Source organism: Ictidomys tridecemlineatus, chromosome 12 (genome assembly GCF_052094955.1).
Source record: "Ictidomys tridecemlineatus isolate mIctTri1 chromosome 12, mIctTri1.hap1, whole genome shotgun sequence".
Lineage (NCBI taxonomy): Eukaryota > Metazoa > Chordata > Mammalia > Rodentia > Sciuridae > Ictidomys > Ictidomys tridecemlineatus.
This window is the reverse complement of record NC_135488.1, coordinates 10,827,495-10,843,513: the sequence shown is the minus strand read 5'-3', so window position 1 is coordinate 10,843,513 and position 16,019 is coordinate 10,827,495. Positions and strand designations below refer to the sequence as shown.

At 36.4% G+C, this 16,019-nt stretch overlaps 1 protein-coding gene across 1 annotated transcript in view; it reads left to right on the top strand.

Annotated features, from left to right (window-relative positions):
• Positions 1–16,019, top strand: part of LOC144369503 (rotatin-like) — a 79,511-nt gene that overhangs the window by 50,867 nt on the left and 12,625 nt on the right. Inside the window, 7 exon segments of the mRNA XM_078029781.1 lie at positions 1,914–2,131; positions 9,473–9,578; positions 10,402–10,498; positions 11,629–11,633; positions 11,736–11,860; positions 13,356–13,482; positions 15,775–15,977. Of these exon segments, the coding sequence (XP_077885907.1) occupies positions 1,914–2,131; positions 9,473–9,578; positions 10,402–10,498; positions 11,629–11,633; positions 11,736–11,860; positions 13,356–13,482; positions 15,775–15,977 (881 nt within the window).

Here is a 16,019-nt window from a genome sequence, read left to right as displayed (position 1 = left end):
ATTCTTGTGGTTGTACATGATATGGAGATACACTGGTCGTGTGTTCCTATACGAACATAGGAGAGTTATGTCCGATTCATTCTACTCTTTCGTACTCCCATACCCACCTCTTTCCTTCAGTCCCTTTTCTCTAATCCAGTGAACTTCTATTCTGCCCTCCCCCTCTTATTGTGTGTTAGCATCCACATAGCATAGAGAACATTTGGCCTTTGGTCTTTTTAGATTGGCTTATTTCTCTTAGCATGATAGTCTCCAGTTCCATCCATTTATTTGCAAATGCCATAATTTCTTCCTTCTTTATGACTGCCTAAAATCCCATTGTGTATCTATACCACATTTTCTTTATCTAGTCATCTGTTGAAGGGCACCTAGTTTGGTTCCATAGCTTAGCTATTGTGAATTGAGCTGCTATAAGCATTGATGTGGCTGCATCCCTGTAGTATGCTGATTTTAAGTCTTTTGAGTATATGCCCAGGAGTGGGATAACTGGATCAAATGGTAGTTCCACTACAAGTTTTTTGAGAACTCTCCTTACTGCTTTCCAGAGTGGTTGCGCCAATTTGTAGTCCCAATAACAATGTATGAGAGTACCTTTTCCCCCCACATCCTTGCCAGCATTTATTGTTACTGTATTCTTGTTAATTGACATTCTGACTACAGTGAGATAGATTCTCAATGTATTTTAATTTGCATTTCTCTAATTGCTAGAGGTGGTGAATATTTTTTTTCACTAATTTGTTGACCGACCATGTCTTCTGTGAAGTGTCTGTTCAGTTTCTTTGCGCATCTATTGATTGGGTTATTTCCTTTTTTGGTGTTAAGCTTTTTGAGTTCTTTATATATTCTGGAGATTAATGCTCTGAGATGCAGGTGACATCTCCCATTCTGTAGGCTTTCTTTTCACATTCTTGATTGTTTTCTTTGCTGTAAAGAAGCTTTTTTAGTTTGATATCATCCCATTTATTGATTCTTGATTGTACTTATTGTGCTGTAGAAGTCTTTTTGAAGAATTCAGTTTTTAAGCCTACCTGATGGGGAGTTGGGTCTTCATTTTCTTGTAGTAGGTGCAGAGTCTCTAATGCATAGGTCCTTGATGCACTTTGAGTTGAGTTTTGTGCAAGGTGAGAGAGAGGGCTTAAGTTTCATTCAGGCTACATAAAGATTTCTAGTTTTCCCAGCACCATTTGTTGAAGAGGCTACTTTTTCTCCAATATATGTTTACAGCACCTTTGTCTAGTGTGAGATAACTGTATTCAGGGGGTTTGTCTCTGTCTTCTATTCTGTTCCATTGGTCTTCATATTTTTTTGGTGCCAATACCATGCTATTTTGTTACTATGAGTCTGTAGTATTATTTAACATCTGCTATTGTGATTGTACATCATATTGACACTGTATACTATCTTCTTTGTAAGTGTTTTTGGCAACAAATTGTTTGAAAGCAGAAAAATACATTCTTACTTATAAGGTGGTATTCTAAATTATTCACAGTATAATTAGGCTAATTCTTTTTTAACTTAGTAGTGAAATTAAAATTAAAATTTAAAATTTCTCAAGACTTTGCATATCATAGTGGTGTTCAAAGGCTCAATACTCATGTACATACAGTCCTCTTATTTTGGAGTCTTAGCAAATATGGTCTATATGTGCATTTGTAGATACACACCCCCCCACACACACATGCACTTTTCATGTAAATAAAAAACCCAAACAGTGAGAAATAGAATAGATTCCTTGATTCTATATATTGTCTTCATACTAACTATTGAAACATTAGAGTTCTTGGTATACTTGAGCTATCGATAACCTTAAATCATTAAAAATAAGAAAGCTATAAACTTAATTGTTCAGATCAATTTGGTTTATTTCCTTTTCAATTCTGAACATTTACATCTAAAATCATTTTCTCTCTTAGATGTGTTCTGCGAGTGTGTAGGCTTGTCCAGCAGATGCCCTGCCTTGTACACGGCCAGTTTGCACTTCCTGTCTGTTCTCTTGACTGAGGAGGCAAGAAGGCACTGCCAGGACAAAAACAAAGCAAGTTCATTGTCTCATCCAACCATCACATCTCTTCTTGATGAAACTCAGGACAACCAGAAATCTCCAGATAGACTTAATGAAGTAATTCTTCAGGTGTGTGATTTCTTGATTTTTCTTAAGTATATTTAGTGTTTAAATGAATTGACTATTTCTCTGGGTCTTGTTAAAATTTTTTTTCAATTATTTGAATTAAAGTATTAATGCTTATTATGACTGTTTAGTACAAAAGTATAAATTGATTAACAATTAAAAAAAGAACTAGAGGTTTTTCCTAATTTAAAATTGCTCATTGCTTTTCAAAGTAGGACTGTTACTAGAGTTTTTAATATTAAGAATCTTCCTTTTAAATAGCTATATGATTTTATGATTTTTTCCTTCTCATTGAAAGGTGGAAAGGTAGTAGAATTGTGTATTGAAAGATTTGCCTTAGTTTCCCCGTCATCTAGCCACAAAGCTTGCTCTGTCTGCCAATTTGTTGCAGTTTCTTTGCTGCTTAGAATTTGGAAATTTTCCATCCTTATCAGCCTCTGAGAGTTGTGGCCATGAAGATATTTATGGCATGGCTACTTATACATTTTCAGCACCAGCCCTGATTATGTTAAATTCAGTTGAAGTGCTAGAAAGGGAGAAGACTCCCTGGTTCAGCTAGGATTATCCTATTGAGGCTATCACAGGGCTTCTCAGGGGACTTAGTTTCCCCTGCCTCAGAAAGTCCTCTTTGCTTTCCAGCATAGACCAGAAGCCTGAAAAGGAGTCTTCCCCGCATTTTCTCATCTGCCTCCAGCAGTTCCTCTACAAGCCTGATTCCTGGGGGAAGGGTCCTCACAGCATTCTTTAAAAAAGCTCCTGGGAGACAACAGCTTTCTTGTGGCCACCACCTCCCTGTTATCCCCCTCAGCTTTTCTCGGTTGAGAACAAAAACTGGATGTGGTCCCAGTTATCCCAGTTATCTCATTCCTTGTCAGAACAGACTTGATTAACTGAGTTGGAGTCTGCATTTTTAAAAAATATTATACGAAAACTCAAATTCACACCTTCTCAAGTTTCTCACCCCAACCCTCAATCCAGTCTAGTTATTAATTTTCTAATTTGGTTCTGGAACACCACTTTTTTCTTGCAGAGAGGCCCTTGCTCTTGTCAACATGCTTTCTTCCTCAGGGAATTTAAATGACTTCCCTCAGAGAAGAGTGCTGTGAGAACAGTGTGCTTGGCCTCTCTCTTCACTGCCTTCGCCAACATACCAAATAGCTCCGGAAGCTGTTCCTCATGACTGTCTGGCTCCTGCAACCAATCCTGCCGGGCGTGGTGAAATTTCAAGACTTTAAGCCAGGGATAATTTATTTCTTAACTGTTTTCTATTGTTAGTGGCCCCATGTTTCAAGGAGACTCATGTTATATATGGTTCCATATAGGGTGATGGGCCAGCTCGTAACAATAGGGTACCTAAAAAACACTTGGTGCCAGAGGCATTTGCTAAATTTGCTTTGCCCTTATTCTTCCCTCCTGTTCTGTAATATTATTTATCATAAAAAAATATTGTTTATGATCTTATGTTGTTATCTTTCTTGGCCGAAGAAAATGAGATACTCTATAGCTATAGGATATCTTGATTTTCCTATGGTTAGCTCATTTTCCTTTCAGTTTCTTCTAAGTCACAGAAGATACACAGCATTCTGTGCCAATATAGATACAATAGCAATTTGTTTAAAACATGTTTCCTGGTAAATCATACCCTTCTTTTTTTGTGTATATATGGGACAATCTGCTATCGGGTCTGCTTTGCCCTGCAAGAGTTCTGTTTTTTCCTTCATACTTAAATAAATCCTACTTCTTTCACTCTTTAAAAAAAAAAAAAAGTAAATATGGACCCATAGTATCAGTTGGATGGAAAGGCACAGATAAATTAAGACAGAGAGTGAGGAGAGGAATTGTACCTATGATACACTATTGAGAAAATGTGTGCTTAATATAAGGCAGGCAGTTATTAATGGTCCTATTAAGCTATAACCACTGTGTTTCCTTTGCCCTATAGAACAATGATAAGTTAATTAAAATATTATCAGAATACATTAAACATTAGCATATTATCATAAGTAAAGCTTGTATCATACTATGCTTATTGTAGGTTATGAGTTGTGCCAGGTATTAGATGTAGCAAAGCAAACTGCACTCTTTAAATTATCTGAAGAAATAGTATTCTAAAATTGATATTATTCAAAGATAGATTTAAATTTTATATAAAGACATGCTCAAAAAAATATATTAGAGTGAACCTTAGGCAAGGTTGTGATTTGGTTCTTCAAATGCAAAATGAGAGGATTGTACTACAAAACTGGTTAAATTTCAGCTGCCTCTAAAATTCTGCATCCTCCTAATAAATTACTTTTGAGGTTTAATTAAAATATCTTAGCAGAATAGCTTTTAAAAGACTGCTTTACAGCAAAGTACCATAATGGATTTATATTGAAATTATGCACACTTAGATCATAATTTTGTATTTATTTTTTCACAAATCCATTTTGAGGTGGTTTCAGAATTTGAATATTTTCAATGATGTTATTAGCTGTCTTTGGCCCATTAAATATTAAACACATTTGAAATAATGGATTTTGACCTTCTCTATAGAGATTCTCAATAGGTTTCATTTGGAAATACCTGTAGATAATAAGATTAATTACAGTCTCACAGGTTTTGCCTGTGATGGATATATTGAATTAATTTTGCTTATTTTATTAATCTGATATCTAAGGATAGTAAAGCCAGGAAACAATGAATTCTCATGTCACATTTTAGGAAATATTTATTGTACTTGTGTTTAGTGAATGGTGAATTTCAAGAGTAAATCTGCTGAAGAGTTGGCTTATATAGTTGGGATACTTCTGTGTTAATATTCACTACAATTAAAAAGTCTGTTTGTGGGCCAGTGATATAGCTTAGTTGGTACAGTGCTTGTCTTATGTGCACAAGACCCTGGGTTCAATTCCCAGCACCACCACCAAAAAAAAAAAAAAAAGTCTGTTCGTTATGTTAAGTATCTTTCAGAAAGAAAGAAAGACAAAAGAAAAGAAATAAAGATAACATTTGATCTATAATATTCTAGATCACTTAAAGCACAGAAGGGATTAATATAAAAACATAAACTTAGAAAAAAGTCATTGAGTCTTTTTATTTTCATTCTTCCAGTGACTGATAAAAAGATGAATTATTTCTTATTCTGAATTTCCTTGGTTTAGCTTTCTTCTTTTTGGGCATCCCAATAGTGCAGTAGCCAACACCTGTCACTGGGGCTTGTCCTCAGCTTTCCTGCCTGTGGTTTCTCACATCCAGCTGTGTCATATGCACATGCTCAGACTGCTTTTCAGCATGAAAAACAATGTTATTTAAATAATTTCCTTTTATCTTTTTTTTAGCATGTGTTGAAATGTAGATGGATTTACTGTAGATTAGTCCTGTTTGGTTGTTTTGGTTTTTTTTACCAAGTACGTATTTTAGAGCACCAAATAGTTCCACAGGTTTTAACCTAGAGTAAATGACTTCTACCTTCCTGCCTATTTTTCCTTTTCTGAGAGTTCACCACTTATAGCTCATTTAGCTAATCATTTTGTAGTTTCCCTTCAGGGTCTCCAATATGCATTTGTTCCTCTATTTGGATCACTCAGGTTTAGAGTGATCTTGTCTATTGAATTCCTATCATGGGGGAGAATCTTAAGCTGTCTTTTCACACCCTCCTCATCTACCTGGACAAAGTGAACTCCCCTCTCAGTCCCCTGGTAATGACATCAGAACCTCCATTAGAGAATAGATGCAGGTACAGTATCACATCTGTGCAAACCTCGTACACAGTTGAACCAAGCTGAAAACAGTATTTCTTTTATTGTGTAGCTTTTGTTCTCCTTAAAGATAACTGTTGTGTGTGTGTGTGTGTGTGTGTGTGTGTGTGTGTATGTATGTATGTATTTCAACTTGTTGGCTTTTCTGTTTCTAATAAGCTTCTTTGCCAGCAATCAAATGTCCTTTTGGTATGTTTGGAATTCATCTCCGGAAGACATCTCTGCCATATCCTTTGGATTTGCTTGGTGCCCAGGGTCTTCCTGGGATCTCCATTCACCTTGTTCCTGGGAGTTTTTTATTTCTTTGCTTTTGCAGTCTTCTGCATCCTGTTTAGTGCATCCAGTGTACTGTCCCCTCTGTCCTCGCCTGGTCTGTTCATTCCTTTTCATATAAATTCTGTTCCCTTGTATCTTCTAGAGAAAGCATGCAGAGGTCTTTCTTAAGTTGTAGCTGTCTGAAAGTCTTTATTTTACCCTTATATCTGATGTGTAGCTTGACTAGTAAGAGTTATGAGTTAGAAATAATTTACTTCAGAATTTAAAAGGCATGATTTATTCCCTTTAACTCTCAGTGTTGCTGTATACAATTCTGAAGCCATTATGATTCTTGTTTCACTTCCTAGAAGTTAGAATCTTTCTTTTTCTCTAGTATTCTTCAATACTAGAATATTAGTATTAGGTGTGGGTCTGCTCTCCACTGTGTTAGGTTCTCTTGGGGGTTCTTTCCATCTATAAATTCATATTTTAAAAAATTTCTTCATTGACATTTCTTCTACTTTGTTTGGAACTCCTATTAAGTGTTCTTCTTCCTACATAATCTCTCTTTTCTGGCCTTTTCTTTGTTTATTTTGCTCTGTATTTTCTGGTGCGGAGCTTTCCCAGATGTTGGTTACCTTGGTTATCTGCTCCATTGAAGACTGGGAGATTATATAGTGTAGACAGCCCTGAGCCTCTGAGTGGAGCTCAGTCAGTCAAGGTTTCACTGTCCAAGGGGACTCGAAGGGATTTTGGTGTGGTTGTCTTCTGGACCTTATCACATTCCCTAGAGCAGTGTTTTGATCTCTTGCCTGGAGGTGAAAACCCAATTAACTGCTAAGTGTTTTGTAGGAAAGTGGGTGAAAAGAGCAGGGGACTCAGAATTTAAATGTGTACAATTTCACTAGGTCCTTCCTGTTTCAGTGGAATACCCTAACCCACTAATTACCTACTCTGCCAGGGCAGAATGCTTCTAATTATCCTCCCCAGAAAATCCAGAACCTGCAGGATTTTGCAAGAGCGAAGGAAGAGGAGTGGCTTGGCTGTACAGAAATTGGTTGGCAGTGAGCAGGGCCTGAGAATGGAACTCCTGCATAGAGACTTTCCCAACAATCCTCCTCCACCTCCTTCACTTCCCCTGGAGACTGGTGCTAAATTTCCTCTGCCGTCAGTAATTCAGTGTTGGACTGGGCAGTACTCAGCTTGCCCATTCACCACTTACAATTCAGGATTTTTGAGTCTCACCCCACTTCTATTTATCCTGCTGCTTTCTAATTTCTGGACTTTTGAGGCCCACATAAGAGTCCATGTGTGTAATCCCCATATTGTCATTTTTAATGAGGGTTTTAAGAGAGGGGGGGTGGAGACCCATCTGTCACACAACTATTCCACTCAAGTTTTTTTTTTTTTCTTTTCCTAACTACTTGATATGGTGATGTTTGGTAATTTTTTGAGATCAATTTGGCTTTTCTGAAATTACTAATAAATGCAATTAAGATGAGTATTTTAGGGCAATTTTTCTATTAAAGGTGAAATCTACCTTTATAGACAAATTAGTATTCTCACAGGTAACCTAATGATCCTACTCCACATATATTCATCATCCTATAATACTTCTCTACCTGTTTTTTTGTTTTGTTTTTCTCTATTTTTAAGGTTACTTTCTTCCACTTGGAATGGTCGTTACCAAGCATCCCTGGGTGTGGGTATTTAAAATTTAAGTGATCAATCGCATAGAGACCTGTCTGGTTGGAAGCAGCTGCCTAAGAGAGTTCTTAAGATGGATTTGCTAGCCCTGGTAGTAAAGCTGGGGGCAGAGTGGCGGGGGTGGGGGGGTGGGCACTGCACAGGTTTCTCCATGTTAGGTCTCCAAGCACAGGCTCATCAGGAATTGTAAGAGTACTGTATTTCATGTGAAATCATATAATTTTAAGCTTGATTTTAGTGATATTATAACGCTGAATCATTTCAGAAATTATTGATATAAGAATTATGAATTTGAATTATATGTAATATTTATAAAGCAAATGAGGAACTTCTAGAGTTTTAAACTGGATTTATGAACCCCTTTAAAACCTGATCATACATATCCAGGTGAGATCTTACCTCTAAAAGTTGAACCTAAATCTAGTCAAGTCTCTAAAGCTAAAACATCCAGCAGATGGAAAATACAGAGGAGAAAAAGCAAGTTAAACATCATTGCAGGGAAACCAACAGACAGGTCTGCAGTGTAGGGCATGTGCAGGACAACTGATCAGGTCTAGGCAGGGGTGCAATGATCCAAGGGGACAGCAGCAACTGCAGGGTACCTATAGCACTCTTGGGAATGGGTGGCCGGGCTCTCTAGGTAGGAAATGACTACAGATATGATGTCAGGGCTCAAAAAGACACTTTGGAGACAAAGAGAAAAGATAAATTTGATCTGGGTTAATTTTGTTAGGCATTAGAATCGGTTTTGTATATTAGATGATATGTGCTATACTAATACTTACTTAACAATCCTTAGCCAAAAAAATTTTTTTAAAGAGGATGGGGCCTTGTTATCATGTTTTTTCTACTTATGTATATGTTAGAAATTTTTTGTTATGAAATTTTTCTAATTCAGATGTATAAAGGACATATATCAAAATGTTAGTATTAGCATTTTCAAAATAATAAATGATTTTCCATTTCTATAGAAGCTTAAAAAATTGAAAATTAAAAAAAACCAAACACACTGGGCTGAGCTTGTGGCTTGGTGGTAGAGCACTTGCCTAGCATGGACAAGGCACTGGGTTCAATACTCAGCACCCCATATAAATAAATAAAATAAAGGTCCATCGACAACTGAAAACAAAATTTTTTAAAAACCCACATTATGTAATTTTTAAAAAACAAGTACATATTACTATAAAAATGGAAGATCAGAGGAACCAAATCACACAGGATACAAATATATGTCCAATAGAAATGAAGGGAGAGGATATATCCCCAAAAGAAGAAAGATTGGAATTGGATGGCAGTTCTACTGATGAATACTTTTCCAAGGACTTGTTTCCATATGTGTGTGGTGCATGTGTGAGTACACGCTGACATGGGCACACCCTGGTGTGTTTTAAATAAGTACCATGCTATGTGTTAATAATAAATAAAATTTTTTTTTGTAGATGATGAATCTTTGAGAGTGAGTGTTGGTCTTTTCCTATTATAAATTACTTATGCAGCCTTCTCAAGCATTCTCAAATATTACTGATTCATCAGATTTCAGTGGTTTACACGGTAGTTGAAACCTGGCAATGCCTTTTATTCACAACAGTTTTACTCCAAATTAAACTTTTCTTCAAACCATCTTGATCTGTATTCTCTGCAGTGCTATGAAGGAAAGTCCTCCAGAGACACCCTGAAAAGAGTGGCTGCAAATGCATTGCTGTCACTCCTGGCTGTCAGCAGAAGAGCCCAGAAACATGCTCTGAAAGGTGATCTACATGGCAGATCAGCTGTTCGTGTGGCATGCTGCCAACTTGTGTGGTTTGCTGCTTGCTCAGTTTAATTTTCTTTGAATTCAAACTATGAAGTACATTATAGTATAATATATCAGTGTCATTAAAAAACAAGACAAAACCAGATTTTTTTCCACAAACAAACCCAGTAAACATTCACTTCTTTTAGGTTTCTTCCATACAGATATCTAGGAAACATTATTTCTTTAAAATACAAAGATTTTTCATGCAATTATTTTTATTTAATATATAATTATTCTTACACTAGAGCATTTATCTAAATAATAGAGAAGCTAATAAAAGTAACACTCAGTTTCATAGTAATTAAATATTAGTTTGTACATAAAAACATTTTGTGTACCTAAATAAAACCCAAAACAAACAAATAAAAACCCCCCATGGTTTTGATGATAAAGAGCATCAGAGGATCCAGTATTTTCCGTATAAATTTCCCCTCTAAAGTTGAAAATTCTCATTTGAAAATCAGGGAAAAGAGGGCTGAAAGTTGAAAGAATAACAGCAACACAAAGTTCATTAATGTCAATAGCAGTTTACTACTAAAACAAATTATTTAAGTCTCAAGCATAAATTATGTTTGAGGACTATCTTACTAAGGACTAAAACTAAGTAGGTTCCAGGTTTAGTTCCCCCCCTCACTATTTTCTCATATTTATTAATCTCTTGCTGAAAACACTAGAATAAGTGGGTCAGAAATATAATTGTTTTGGAGATTCTGATTATATGTGGTTTTATCTTATTTAGAAATGAAATATTTTGACTTACAATTTTTGTCTTTCAGCTGATCTCATAGACAACTGCATGGAGCAGATGAAGCACATTAATGCACAACTGAACCTCGATTCTCTGCGGCCTGGGAAAGCAGTACTGAAAAAAAGGTGACTTTGCATCCTAAACTCCTGGGATAAAGGAATGAATGCACACGGTGACCATCTCTGCAGTGTCCTTATACCTATAAATGAGTGCAAGGTTGAAACGCATGTCTGATTTAGAAGAAAAATGCAGTCTGATAAATTAATGGCATTTCTACTTTAGGAGGATGTGGGCATTTTTTCTCTCCCTTAATTCTTACTTGAAGGTCTTTAGGGAAAGCTTTGTGCTCGCTCGCTCTCTCTGGATATATATATATTTATACACACATACACACAGGTATTTTGTGATATCTACATCTGCATGATACTATGATACTATACCAGATAGGTTTTTTAATACTAAAAGTTTTTAAAAGCAAGCCTAAGTTCTCTAAGTGAGATCTATAATAGATGTAATTTAATAAGTGTTTACAATATGTCAGGCACTCTCAGATATTTCATATTTGTTATCTCATAGACAAACACTCATGAGCACAGACTCTCATGCTGGCAGTTGATGAGACCAGAATTTGTTTCCACATCTGAGAGGTTGCAAAGCTGGTATTCTTAATCTCTGTTAACTCCTTCTGTGACTTTTGAATGTCTCATCTGGCATTGAGTCTGCTTAATTCATGTTTAATTTATATTTTCATGTGAATATAGAATAACATAATTATTATATAAGAACTATGGTTAATAATAATCATGATCAGTAAGATCTGTTCCACAGATTTACTCACAAAATGAATGTATATATGTATGAATATATGAATGTACAAATATACCTGTGTGTGTGTGTGTGTGTGTGTGTATTTGTGTGTGTGTGTGTAAGACCGTAGTAGCAGCCCTCTATGAAATAACTAGTAAGAAAATAAGGCAAAGCTTTACTTACTAATTTGGTGGATGCAGGGGATTGATTCATGTTTGTCTATTTCTATTCTTACATCTTTTCCTCTTTCCTCACTAGCAAAAAGCCCTTACTCCATCACTGAGAGAGTCAGCCCACACCTGATATGATTGAAAATCAGTCAGAACCTGCCTCACTTTATTGAGATGAAACATAGAGGCTATTATATATCCAAGTTCCTTCATGCTTGATAGAACAGAAATAGCTTTTCTGTGGTGGGTGCATTTCTTGAGATGTGGTCATCTTTCAGAGATCGTTAGCTTGTCAGTCCCCTCAAAGTTATGGTGGTCAGGCAAGACTAGAGCACAGCTGCATTGTGCTGTGACCCCAAGGGAGTGAGTTACTATATGTGAAAAGTGGAGCCTGCTCCTGTGTTCACAGTTTTTACCTTTTTGTTTAAACAGGAGGATGGTTTTATTAAGGAGTTGAGCATTGCCATGCAGCTCCTAAGAAACTGCCTTTATCAAAATGAAGAATGTAAAGTAAGTAGAGAGCTTTTTCAAAATGTTGGTAGCAGAATTGGTATTAAACAGTTTAATTTTTATTGAGATAATAGAGGAGAAAAAATGGGAAACTTTTTGAATTTTATGTAAATGCAGGGTTGATTGGCCCTTAAACTCAGAGCTAATTCTCAGAAATGGATGCACCTAATCTCATTGTTATACTCAACACTGATTTCATTCCTTTTATGGAAAAAACATTATCTAGAAAATTAACATTGATCATATATTCCTTAACCTTTGTTAAATAAGACAGGACTAACAATTTATATTTTGAAGTAGTCTGATGAGAATAAAGTATTACATTTACAGAGAGCTCTAAACATGGGGAAGAATATTGGGAATAACTGCAAAGCTTATGCTTTGAACACTGGGAATAACTTCTAGTCTATTTGATGCTGCATAAAATTGTGTAGGGTGTGTATGTTTATGAAAATGTGCTCATAAGTACACATGGCAGTACAAATTCCTGTCTCACAGTCTTACATATAGGACACCTATAAAAACTTAAGTTTAGCCATTTTATAGGAGTCTTATGAAATTGTATAAGTTTTTATAGCTACCTATGTTTATGATGGGACATAATAGGTAAAGAAGATGGCAGAACATAGTGCAAGTGGTTGTGTTTATAAGGCTGTCAGTGGCCATTGACTTTTGAAGTAAAAACTGTGCTTTATGTAAGATTTGTTCACACAACAATATTTAGAATGAATTGTATCATATTCAAATTGCTCAAAAATAGTAATTACACACATACACACACTCACACCATGGGGGGAGAGAGACAAGACAGAGACTGGGCAGAGTTGATGAGAATGTTTACTTAACAAGAAATTACCATTTATTGACCACCTAAGTTAGTTACTCCTTGTTGGAACATACCACTTTCTTGCATGATTTATATGTTATAGAAGCTGTTTTCTGCTTTTTTTCTCTGACTAGCATATCCTGGCCACCCTGGTTTTGAAGGCCAGGCTGTGCTCAGGGCAGCCATGTGTAGAGCCCTGTAGCTCTATGGCAAGACTGTCTGCTGGATCTTTTTTTTTTATTTTGGTATTGTGAATTAAACACAGGGTTACTGAGTCACATCCCCAGCCCTTTTTTTTATTTTTTATTTTGATACAGTGTCACTTAGTTGCTCAGGGCCTCACTAAGTTACTGAGGCTGGGTGCAGACTTACACTCCTCCTTTGTCAGCCCAGCTGTCTACAGGATCTAATTCCCCTCCTCATTATTGAGAATAAAAATGAATTCAACGTTTTTTTTTTTTTTTTTTTTTTTTTTTTTTTTTTTTTTGTGGTGCTGGAGATTGAACCCAGGGCCTTGTGCATGGAAGGCAAACACTCTACCTACTGAGCTAATTCCCAATTCAATTTCAATTTTTGTCTTATGTTAGTGACAGTGTTTTGAATTTGAATTTAATTTTGTATTTTCATATATTTAGACTCATGACTGTCCTTACTTTCTTTCCACAACAGGAAGCAGCTCTTGAAGCTCATCTTGTCCCTGTCTTGCACTCTCTCTGGCCTTGGCTTTTGATGGACGATTCACTGATGCAGATTGCCTTGCAGTTGCTTTGTGTCTATACTGCAAATTTTCCAAATGGTAACTAGAATCCAATGTTGCCTTTTAATAATAAACTATAGATTACTTGCTTTCATACTGGTTACTGTGATTGTTAACATTACATCAATGTTAAGGTGGACAGGAAAAACATATATTTTGAAGTATTTCTTCTACTTATAAAGGATATATTATTAGTCAAAGACAAGATTGCTTGTAGGTATTATAGTAGAGCAGACAGATATTTTAGGAATATGTTTGTCGACAGGGGAGAGTCATTGGACAATTTAGGAAGAGTCAAGAGAATATGCTGGTGGAAGGTAGAAAGGAAAGAAAGGTATCCAGGATGAGCCTCATTTGGGGAAATAAACCTGAGTGCATAGTAGTACCATTTATTAAAATGATAAAGCTCTGGATTTGACTTGGATTTAAAATAGGAATCAAGAGTACTGTTTGGTCATGTTAAGTCTGAGGTATCTGTATTCAAGCAAGTAAAAAAACTAAGGTGAAGTTGAATTCATTGGAAATGTAAAATATTGTTGGGAGTTTTATTAGTTATGTATTACTTCTAATCAAATTACCCCCAAATTGAGCAACTGTGCACATAGTCATGTAATCATCTCATGGCTTCTGTGAGTCAGGAATCTGGGAGTGGTTTAGGTGGATAGTTCTGATTTTCTCACCATATTTCTCCTTTCTTCATTATTTATGAGAGGGAACAAAGACAAGAGGTTTTGAGAAGGCTGCTTTGAGCAAGGAGGGCAAGCAGACATTGTAGAGAGTGAAGCAGGACAGCTGGTTGTGAAGCACCACTGACAGCTTATGGTCAGAAACGTGAGGTTTGTCTGGTCAGCAAGTGTGTGTGTTTTCATCTGGCAACATGTAACTCCTCCGTCAGGAGTTTCCATATAATGTGGGCTGTCCAGGAAGGGGCGGGACAGGTGGGAGCCCATCTTTTCACTTCTACATGCCCTGGTAGCTTATTCCTTTGACTGGTCTGACACCTCTAGAGCACTGTGCCTCAGAAGCCCAGCCAGCAGGAACAAGTAGAAACAGGCCTTCAGGCTCTTGAACCTTAAATTGCCATTTATGTATTTGAGTCTAGTACAGAACTGTCCTTGTCTTCTTTCTGCTACTGCTCACTTTCTTCATCCCTTGTTCTGCTCGGAGAGTCTCCTCTCAGTGCATCTTCCAGCTCAGCATCCTCCTGGCCAGATCAGCTCCTATCTGAGGGCAGCTTTGGTCTGTAGGTTGTTCTCCTTGACCTTACCTTTGCTCGTTAATTTAGGGTTTAGGGAAGTAAGGAGGAGTAAAGAGTCAGTTGCTAAATGTTAAACAAAAGAAATATGTGCTTTAGTACAAATCTTCTGAAATTATAATTTGTCATTTTTATACTTAAAATTGAAATAAATATTAGAAGTGGTTAGGTTACACCTAAAAAAAAAAAAACCATTTTACTTTTCAGTCTGGTTTGTTTCTGAGCAAAACTCTATTGTGTAATGACAGTTTCATGTAACAGTTAGTGGTAACAGTGGTATTTTAATACAGCTGTAAGGTTATTAATACAGGAAGGTTTGCTGTATTTTTTGTGTTCACTCATCTTTTATGAGTTATTTTACAGAATGTCTTGATTCTGGTGTGATTATGTACAAGCCTACCTCCTTGTATCTGCTTTCACAGGTTGATTCCACCTTAGGGTTTTGTTACAGTACAGTCTTACCAATTAAGCATTAAACTGTATTTCTAATTCTTTTCTGATTATCTTTCTTCCTTGGTACATCTCACATGGTTACTTACTGAAAATCACTAAGCTCTGGAAAGCCAGTTACATGCCACTGCAGGCTCTCTCTGCCTATCAGCTATGTGAGCTTGAACAATCACTGGCTTTTCTGCACGGTGTCTTTACTTGTCTACCATGGAGAACAGCATTGCACTACCCACTGTCCCAGACACCTGTGTTCTTCATTTGTCTTTTCTGTAAAATGAAGGCATTAGACCAAGTTACCTCATATTTCTAAAATTCTGTTCTTCCATTCAGGCTTTTATTCAGATGTTTTCTGTAGGAACTATTAAAAAAAACCCTATTATGCTGGTTTTATTCTGTTTTAAAAGAAAAAATTGGTATTTTAAAATACTGTATTTGTTAGGTCTTCAATGAATACAGTAAATCTGTTAGATTGAAAGTAGACATCTGCATTAGCCTTCAGTGCCGATTTGCAATTCACAGGTTAGTTGGCTAAGTCACTTTGATAGGCAGATATGCTTTACTAGATAGTGTTTTTAACACTAAACAGTGGAGTCAAGAAGATAACATGATTGGCTGCTGTTTTGAAGGTTGCAGTTCTCTTTGCTGGTCAAGTTATGGACAATATCCCGTTCACGCTGCACACAGAGGAGCCTCCAGTAGCTCTCTGATGCTGTGTATCCTAAAATTGGCCTCTCAGATGCCTCTCGAGAACACCAACATTCAGCAGACGTTTTTTTTGTTTCTTTCAAACCTGGCCTTGTCTCATGACTGTAAGGGAGTAATTCAAAAGGTAAGTACTTAAATTGTCCTGCCTATCATAAAGGAGATACTT